A 10,441-nucleotide genomic window follows, 5' to 3' on the forward strand; every position below is an offset into this window, starting at 1 on the left:
TCTCTGGAATGATGGATGATGCTCCGATATTCCCTGTACTCTTGGAATGAGTTTGAGGATGGGGTGAGGTGAAGTGGTGATCATCCTGAATGCAATCAAATCCTCACAGCAATGCTCCTCCAAAATCTAGTAGAAAGCTCTACTTCTTCCCTGGACAGTAGAGACAGTTACTCCAACAAAAGCAGGATCAGCTCTGTTTAATAGTCTTGATTTCAGTAGAAACAATTAATAAGCAGGTGTCCCAATACTTTTGTCCAAATATTGTATATTGGCGGATGTCTGTTGGTATCAATGGGCATCAGCGTTGTAGGGGTGTGTGTGCGCTGCATCCAAATTCTAACCCCCACCTCTTTTTTCTTTCTCTATACAGGCCGTATGGTGTCCCTTCCCATCTTCCTCATGACACGGATTATTTGTTCCTGATTGGCCGCCCACCCCCTCTGGCCCCGCCCATGAGTTAACCCCAGTACTGCTGTGCGATGCCCTTGGCTGGGGTGTGATGGGGCAGAGACTTTCGGCGGTGGTGAAATCGACAGCGGAGGAGGAGCGCGGGGGTCCAGGGGTAGCTCTGGCATTCCGGCCTGCCTTCCTGCCTCTCAGGGGCCGCGGCCGCCCGCTCTCACCCCGCCTGGAGCTGCTGCTGGACATGCCTCCGGTGGGAGGGGCCAGCCAGCTCCAACACGCCTGGAACCCAAACGACCGCTCTCTTAATTTATTCATTAAAGACGAGGATAAGCTGACTTTTCATCGCCACCCGGTGGCCCAGAGCACGGACTGCGCTCGAGGCCGAGTCGGGTTTACCCGTGGCCTTCACGCTTGGACCATCCGCTGGCCCATCCGCCAGCGTGGCACACATGCTATAATAGGGGTGGCCACCTCTCTGGCTCCTCTGCATGCAGTCGGTTACACTGCTCTAGTGGGCAGTGATGCCGAATCCTGGGGGTGGGATTTGGGCCGGGGAAAACTTTACCACGACAGAAAGAGCCAAACTGGACCAGCGCAGTCGTACCCTCAGACTGAGGAGGATGACGATGACGAAGGCGTGTTCTCCGTGCCGGAGGAGGTGCTGGTGGTGTTGGACATGGACGAGGGAACGCTCGGGTTCTGCGCAGATGGACGATTTCTTGGCATTGCCTTTCGTGGGCTGAAAGGGATGAAGCTGTATCCCATCGTCAGCGCCGTGTGGGGTCACTGTGAGGTCACCATGACCTACGTCAACGGACTGGACCGTAAGTGTTGGGCAGACAGGATGTGTTTGGTGTCTCAAATTGTGCTACTTTAGTTTTGCACTGGAGCTACATTAAATTGACAGAAGTATTTGGACGCCTGCTCATTCCTTGCTTCTTCTGAAATCAAGGGTATTAAGGGTAGGCAAGACGAAGGCTTTCTGATAGATTTTAGAGGGGCATTGCTGTGTGGATTTGATTGCATTTACCACTTCACCTCATCCCCAAAGTACTGAATGGAGCTCCACCAACCATCATTCCAGAGAACACCGTTCTTCCACTGCTCCACAGCTCAATGCTGGGGTGGGGGCTTTATACCCCTGTAGCCTACTTTTGACATTTAGGCAGCATGGTGCTAATAGGTTCATGTTTATCTACTCCATTGAGTTCAATGGAAATGTGTTTTCTGGAATGATGGATGGTGCTCCAATATTTCAATACTTCTGCAATGAGGTGGAGTGGTGGACCTCCAGCATCCTGTTTCTGTTTTTTGTTTTCTTTTGTAATACTCTTTATAAACAGTGAATGCGCAGGTGTCCCAATACTTTTGTCCATATAATACATCTATTATATGGTAGCTGTACTGTTTTCCACGCTGGTCGCGTAACGCATGTTCTTCCTCCGACGTTCCTCCACAGCGGAGCCTCTTCCTCTCATGGAGCTGTGCAGGAGAGCAGCCCGGCAGGCTCTGGGTCGCCATCGCATCCACCACATCCAGTCACTGCCTCTCCCACAGACGCTCAAAAACTACCTGCAGTACCAGTGACGGACTCTCAGCACCAATCCCAAAAACTACCTACAGCGCCAGTGACCTCAAACCCGGGACAGGAGCGCCCTGCAGCGTCAGCGTAGAGGCGATCTGTCTGTAGCCGCCATGTCCAGACGACTCCTCCGGACAGTAGCTGCCTGGATGAGCTGGACACAGTGTCTGAGTGTGTTTGTGTGTTTTTAGTGTGTGAGTGTGTGTGTGTGTGTGTGTGTTTCTTTCTTGTCCCCCCCCCCAAAGAGCACAGCAAATGGTAGCTTCTGATTTTGTCACATTAAGAGAATGCATGTCTTCCATAGATACAATCACGACCAACACTAACACTACACCTAACGTACGTAAAGGAGCAGTTCTACCAGTAATGCTAATGTAGCCACTGCAATCCAGTAGCCACCAATAGAGTCACGCCGCTTGGCGGATGCTATCTTCCTCACATCCTTAGCCACGTTAGCATGTTGGGTGGAGCTCTCCCTTTAACTGTAACGCAGTGCTTTCTAACGTGCACCTACACAGTCCGAGGCCTTTTCTCTTTTATTTGAAGCGTTCGATCCCAGAAACCTGCAGAGTTTTGAGGATGATCCTTGTTCGTGCCTACGATGAGACTGCTCAATCACGTTCCTCCGAATGCGGACGGCCACGCGTGCGGACTGCCGCGTATGATTTTATAGGATTTTAACCTTTTTTCGAGACGCGCCTGTCTTAAGCGGTCGGGACAGGAGGCGGCGTGTTCCTGCGGGACGTCCAGGAAAGGCAGACGCAGCTGTGCTCTGTCAAGAGCTTCTTTTTAAATGTGAATAAAATGCACACAAACCAAACCTGCGTCTGCGTCTGATCTCGTTCTGATCTCTTTACCTTCAAGCTGGATCGTCTAAAGTTGACGACCCCATACCCCGGTCCTGGAGGACCCTTTGCTCTGTACGTCTGAGTGGTTTTTGGCTCTAACGCACCACCTTCGACTCAGGAAGGGCTTGTGGAAGAGCCGATTAGCTGGACAAGGTGTGCAGGGTAAGGGGGTCCTCCACCCCCTGCTTTATAGGGCCCATATTCTTGTTGTCCTCCTGTTTGTTTTGTGTGGGTCATCATCTCTTTTCCTTGGGCTCAAACAGCCTGTGTTTGTTACTGTGCCTTTAAGACAGATATATGTAAATTATCTCTGTTCTGATTGGCTGATTGGCTGTTTTGTGCCTCATTCAAGAAACTCCTCAAAGCAAAGCTATATGAAATTATTTCTTGCTCCTGGGCTCCCCCTGCAGTTGGAAAGTGTAATTTATTTATTAATTTAATTATTTTAAAATTTAAGATTCAAGCTTGGTAGGGCCTTAGGCCGCTGAGCCGCTCTGAGCCCGGAGCTGTTATTTTTAAGGTAATACGCTACGTGGTGTTGCTTTAAAATGTCAGTCTGAATGGGTGGAGTTAAACTGCTGTAGAGTAAATGTGCAGAGATATGAAGATTTTTGTGACCTCACAAATAAATAGAAAATGGGCTTTTTCCAAGTATAAATAGAGTAGGGCTTAAACTGCAATATTGGAACAGTTTGACTGTAAATAATGTATATAAATGTTGCCATCATGCAAAAGTTTGTGTCTCCAAAAAAAAAAAACTATATTGATGAGAATTTAAAAAAATGTATTATTATTATTATTATGTAAACAGATTTTATTTAAAGTCATTTTTGAGCATTTCTATTGGTCCATGCATCAGGAAATTTAAAGAGTATATATATATAAAAAAAAAACAATTGCCCGATCCACATTATTAATACATTATTAAAAAAAATACATAAAAAAAATACAAAAAAACAAACCAAAACATCCGATTTCCTTAGAAAATGATCCTTTAAGCCATGGGTGAATATTAGACAGGACACATTTTTCATATCTTATTTTTGTTTTTTTACAGAACAGGTGCTCTCTCTCTCACACCCCCCCCCCCCCCCCCCCCCCCATGATCAGGGCTTCTTACAAAAAAAACAAACGTTTATTTATAATTTTTTTTATTTGTGTTTATCTTTCCTTCAATGTAATGGTAATGTGAGCTAAGTCATTGAGAGTGGATCCAGAGTGAAATGCCCTGTTGCATCTCAGTCTAGTGCCTCTAGAAGCTCCGTCACGGAGAGTTTTTACATCTAACGGTTCTGATTGGTTCTGAGTGTTTTACTAAAGATGTGTTCAGATTAGCCACTATTTCACAATCATCAACGTTCCATAAAATGCCCAAAAGGATACAGGGCGGTTCACTGGTGGGTTTGAACAGTCAAATGAATTAATTAATTGATTAATTAATTAATACAAATTAATTAAAAGAATGTCCCCACTGTTTGTTTACCCAATTACCTATCCCCATCCCCGTGAACTCCTGCATTCACTAGCAATGCCCCCAAAATTAGGAGGATGAAGACTAGCACACGTCTCCTCCGACACCTGATATGATGCCAGCAACCACCTCTTTTCAGGCTGCCGCTGATGCCCCATCGCTAGATAGCCAGTGTGCACCTGGAGGACCGCGCGGCTCCCCACCTCCAATACAACAGCTACCAGACGCCTGTGCTGACCGGCATCACAATAGCAGTCATGTGATGTGGGGAGGAAGTGCCGTCAACCCACCCCTGAGACAGCTAGGCCGACTGTGCTCTCTCTGACGCCGGCTGCTGATGGCAAGCAGCATGACCCTGGATTTGAACCGGCGATTCTCGGCTCATGGTGGCCTGAGCCATAGCGGCCTAGTCGACTGGACCACCCCTGAGGTGAAATTTTTGATTACACTAAAAATTGATGAGTAAATCTAAAGACCACTGGAGAAAGGTTTGGGATGGTTGAACATTAAACAAAGCACTGGGTCAGTTTTTGATCCTGGAACGTCCTGGGGCAGTGGTGGCTCAGCGGTGGGGCAGTGGTGGCTCAGCGGTTAGAGCGCCGGGATATCGATAACAGGGTTGTGGGTTCGATTCCCGGGCTCGGCAAGCTGCCACTGTTGGGCCCTTGAGCAAGGCCCTTTACCCTCTCTGCTCCCCGGGCGCTGGAGTTGGCTGCCCACCGCTCTGGGTGTGTGTGTGTACTCACTGCCCCTAACACGTGTGTGTGTGTGAGTGTGTTCACTACCAGATGGGTTAAATGCGGAGGACACATTTCGCTGTACAGTCCACACTGTACAGTGACGAATACGTGCACCTTTATCCTTTATCCTTTACATAACAGCAGGGTTCAGATGTGAGGTGCAATTTAGGATTGACTGCCACCATGTGGCTAACTTTTGCAACTGTAGTGATATTTCCTTTATAGTGCATATACATTTATGCTGGTCAGTTTATTTGTGGTGTATCCTCTTTGATGGATCTCGAGGCAGATCAGCTATAATGTGGGTCAGGTCAGAAGGTTCATTGTTTTGTCCCACTTACTGCTCTTAATGCCTCACTGAGTCACCTTCTAGACAGCCTCAATGGTTATTGGCTGATTGTGCTGAGAACCAGTACTGATAAGGAGACGAAGCCTATCCACAAACTCCTCCTGACCGTCTGATCTGACCACACCTGTCGCCACAGTGTGCTGGGAGTGGACTTCAAACACCTGCAACCTGCTGCCAATCAGAACCATCTGGAATAGCCATGGAGGCAGGTAGAGTGACCCATTGCACCCATTGCTGGCACAGGTTGTAGAATCTGCCAACTCTGGAGCTGCTGCACAAGAACCTGAGACCCCTATGCCCCTATTGCCTGGCGTGGGCTAGAGGGGTATAAAGCCCCCCAGCATTGAGCTGTGGAGCGATGGAAGAACTGTGTTCTCTGGAGTGATGCAGTGGCAACTGGCCTCACTGAGCTCTTGTGAGAGTGAATACAATCAAATGCTCACAGCAATGTTGCAACATCTAGAACATCAGAGATCACCCTTCCCTGAAGAGTAGAGGCTGTTACTGCAGCAAAGAAGGACCATCTCAAATTGAATGCCCTTTATTTTGGAGGAAATGTTAGACAGATTAGCAAGTGTCCACAAACTTTTGACCATTCTTAAAAAATAATGATGCTACAAAGGGTTGCTTGTTCGATGCCATAGGAGAACACACACACATCTAAGAGGATGGAGCACCACCAACCATCACTCTGGAGAACACAGTTCTTCCACTGCTCCATAGCTCCTCAATGCTGGGGGGCTTTAAACCCCTCTAGCCCACGCCTGGCATTAGGCAGCATGGTGACCTCAGGCTCATGTTGATCTGCTCCAGAGAGTCCTATTCTATTGGCGGTACATCTCTACAGGGACTAGACAAGCTGTGTGTGTGTGTCTCAGCAATGGGTGCAACGTAAAGTAGCTGAATGCATTCATTAAAAGGGGTGGCCATAAATATTTGGACAGCCAGTGCATGTTTAAAAGGTTTATTGTTCTACATCTGTAAATGATATATTTCTATGAGAATTTATTGATTATTGTGTTGTTTATTAAAAATCACAATGTAACACCAGAGGGCGCCATCTGACCAGATACATGCAGTGTGTCCTCTCCAGTCTCACAGAATGTCCAGCGCATGCAAGGCTTTCTTACCTGAAGGCAGGTAAGCACTGCTTATTGTCTGTGGGGGCAGATATAGGGCACATGGATGCACAAGGAGACGAGGAACAGCAGTTGTTCTTTCTTTAAAAACAAATCTTTATTGACCTATGGACAGAAATCTCGGTAGTCACCACCAAAAGAGGGAGCAAGTAAACATTAAAAAAGAGAATAAAAATCTTCAGCTCAACTCTAGCTAGTTCTTCATCCCCTTCAAGGACTTTAACACACCTACTACCTGTAACAGTCAGCCATCCTGTAACAATCCCACGTCCACTTATTGAACCTCCATTGACCCTCTCTCTCTCTCTCTCTCTTTCTCTCATTCACACACTCCTAGAGAATGAGACAGAGAGGCTGTAGGACACTGGTCTCCAACCCTGCTACAGGAGGTCTTGGATCCAACCCTAATCCACCTCCACCTCAACCAGATGCAACTAACTACTGCCTTCAGAAGCCATTGATTGGCTGACCTTCAGGAAGGTCCTGTAGCTCTCCAGGAGGAGGGCTGGAGACCACTGCTGTAAGAGGTGTATAAGGCTACGTTCACACAGCAGGTAAAACTGGCCCAAATCTGCTTATTTTGGTCATATGTGACACAGGACTCACTGAATCAGACGTGTTCAGTTCACTGAATCAGATCACTTTGGCTATGTTCACATTACAAGCCTCATTAATCAATTCAGATTGTGTGCTCGGATCGAATTGGGCTATTATGGTGGTTCAAATTCATGTCTGTAATGTGAACCAATCTGGCCCTGAAACGGCAAGATTTACTTGATACTTAAGCAAATGAATCGGTTCATTGAATTGAACCGATTCATTTGCTTAAGTATCAAGCAAATCGGCAACTCTTTCGCCTCCTTCCACTGACTGTTGTGCCGTGCTGCCGGTGCTGGGTGATGACGACCGCACTAAGAATGAAATATGATCGGATCGTTCACTTGACACATGCCGCATGCCCACAAATCGTAAACATATCCGATCTAGGACCTCATATGACTCTTTAGTGAGTCGTGCTGGACTGAATGACTCAAATGTGAATTTTTGAAAAGGCCAGACTGGACAGTTTCACACAGCCCTGAAAAAAAAATCAGATCTCGGTCACGTCAAGTCAAGAAATCAGATTTACCAGACTTCGGCCTGGTAAAGCCTTTCATATGTGGTGTTAAAATCCGATCCATATCCGATCTGCAGCAACGCAACTTAGTGACCCAGTTCAAACCTGGTCAGTTTATTCGTGTTGAGTATCAGGATTGTTTGGATCAAGGTCAAGCCAAGTACAAATAAAGGGTTAATGCACCCAATATTTAAAGCAGCTCAAAATCTGATCACTGAAACCACTTCAGGAGGACGCATTTGATCCAAGTTATGGCAGTGTAAACACATCCATCTTTCAAAACCCCTCCCAATAATAAGTAAATTTGCATATTCTGTCAAATTTGCAAATTTTGCAAAATTTGCATATGCCATCCCACACAGTGATCAGACTTCAGTCTAATTAACCAGAGGCATATTCCATATTCTGTCAAATTTGTAAATTTTGCAAAATTTGCATATGCCATCCCACACAGTGATCAGACTTCAGTCTAATTAACCAGAGGCATATTCCATATTCTGTCAAATTTGTAAATTTTGCAAAATTTGCATATTCCATCCCACACAGTGATCGGATTTCAGTCTAATTAACCAGAGCTGTGTTTGACTGCCAAGTGTAAATGCCCGAGGCTAAAATCTGATCAAGATACAATCCAGATACTAGTCACAAGACGTGATCGGACGTTTTTCGTGTGGAGTGGAAACAGCCAGATCAGAATTCATGCAAGGAACCAGAAAGTTCTGTCCCTGGGTTCCATGTTGGCCATGGGACCAGGAGGGGTTAAGCATGGACCCCATCTGGGTTGTACCCTGCACATTAGGGCCTAGATGGGACCCATGTGAGATTTAGGTGGGCTGTAATAATGGGCCCCATTTTGGAAGGGTCCCAGTAACCGTAAAGTATGTTCAACCCCACTTAGAGCCCATGTTCCACCCATGTGAGCCCCACATGAGCATTTTTTTGCATGTTGGCTGGGTTGGCTGCCATGACTCCACACAGACCCATCATTAAAACCTTCTAATGATAATTTGATTTAGAATTTGCAGCCGGTCTCCACTGACCATTAACCATTGACCATTAATCAAATTTTGTAGGCCCTAAAATTCAACCTTGAGGGACTTCACATTATATGCCTAAACCTCAGCAATTACAGAACATTTCACAATAGAGAGTGAGACAGAGAGGCTGTAGGACAGTGGTCTCCACCCCTGCTACAGGAGGCCTTAGATCCAACCCTAAACCAGATGCATCTAGATGTTACAAACTACTGCCTTCAGAAGCCATTGATTGGCTGTAGCTCTCCAGGAGGAGGGCTGAAGACCACTGCTGTAGGAGATAAATAAGGCTTCAAAAGATATGCCTAAACCTCAACTATTACAAAACATTTCCCAATAGAGAGTAAGACGGAGAGGCTGTAGGACAGTGGTCTCCAACCCTGCTACAGGAGGTCTTGGATCCAACCCTTGATGCAACTAACTACTGCCTTCAGAAGCCATTGATTGGCTGACCTTCAGAAAGGTCCTGTAGCTCTCCAGGAGGAGGGCTGAAGACCACTGCTGTAGGAGATTTCAGATATGCCTAAACCTCAACTATTGTTTCTGGATAAAGATGAATAATAACTGATTAATAACTCTAGGGTTCGAGGGGTTAACATGACCATTAAGGAAGTGGCTGTTGAGTTGGGTCACTTTACCTGCTGTTTGGACGCAGCCCAAGAGAACGTGGCCACCGGCACCAGCAGGCAGGTTCATGAACAATAATAACAGGGGATGCACACAGAAATATATGAAGACAGATAAAACCGACGCAGCTACTCTTCTACTGTTCACCTCAGAACATGAGAGATGACCTCTCTGAACAACAAGGGCCATGAAAACGACGACAGCAGCACGAAGAAATGACGTCCTCCTCCTCCTCCTTGATCATGTAGGCCTACCTTTAAACACCTGCTTATCCCAGAAAGGTGACCAGCGAACATCTACCTGGTCAAATCTCAGTGTTCTAACAAATACCACAGAGACACTGTTACGTAATTGTACATCACAACGACCTCGCCTGTTCGCTTTTTTTTTTTGGGGGGTTGACTGGTTACCCGTAGTTTGGGGGATTAAGACACTACAGAGTCACTACAGAGGTCACAGACGCTGTTCCCGATATCCGAGTGTTCACACTGAGTGGGGTTCGGAGCTGGTTCTGGAGCACAGGGTGATCGGGATTGAGTTCGGTGGTGATAGATACCTAGTTTATGAAAAAGAGATCATGCTCATTGTTCTCACACAGCAATCTCAGCTCCAGAGGGTGAAGGCCAGGCAATACTCTCAGTGGTTTGTGGCGGTGGTCCATACCATCAACCAGGCCACTGCCTTAAATGTGACCCCAGTGTTGAACACTCTACACTCTAGAATACAATAGAGTACAATAGAAGTCAATGGACAGTTGCTGAATTCCATCAGTAGATGTTCATGTACAACAAACACTACATGTCCAAATGTTTGTGGACACCCCTTCCAATGAATGCATTCCATTGCTGACACACACACACACACACACACACACACACACATAGCTTGTCTGAGGTACTGTCAATAGAATAGGAGAGATACGCATGGACCTATTGCCAGGTGTGGGCTAGAGGGGTATAAAGCCCCTCAGCATTGAGGAGCTGTCGAGCAGTGGAAGAACTCTCTCTTTGGAATGATGAATGGTGGAGCTCCATCCAGTAGTTTTGGGATGAGCTGAGGAGCTGGACCTTACTAACACTCTTGTCGCTGAATGCAATCAAATCCTCACAGCAATGCAAGGATCTAGTCA

General features: G+C 46.5%; 1 protein-coding gene across 3 annotated transcripts in view; it reads left to right on the forward strand.

Annotated features, from left to right (window-relative positions):
* The window catches only part of spsb4b (splA/ryanodine receptor domain and SOCS box containing 4b), a 24,275-nt gene extending 21,468 nt beyond the window's left edge, over window positions 1-2,807 (forward strand). For all 3 annotated transcript variants that reach the window (XM_072691048.1, XM_072691047.1, XM_072691049.1), the window contains 2 exons: window positions 371-1,229; window positions 1,865-2,807. In XM_072691048.1, the coding sequence (XP_072547149.1) occupies window positions 500-1,229; window positions 1,865-1,992 (858 nt within the window). In that variant the 5' untranslated portion in view covers window positions 371-499 and the 3' untranslated portion in view covers window positions 1,993-2,807. The remainder of the gene's footprint in view (window positions 1-370; window positions 1,230-1,864) is intronic.
* Window positions 2,808-10,441: the final 7,634 nt, after the last annotated feature.

This window comes from Salminus brasiliensis, chromosome 11 (assembly GCF_030463535.1).
Source record: "Salminus brasiliensis chromosome 11, fSalBra1.hap2, whole genome shotgun sequence".
NCBI classification, from domain to species: Eukaryota; Metazoa; Chordata; class Actinopteri; order Characiformes; family Bryconidae; genus Salminus; species Salminus brasiliensis.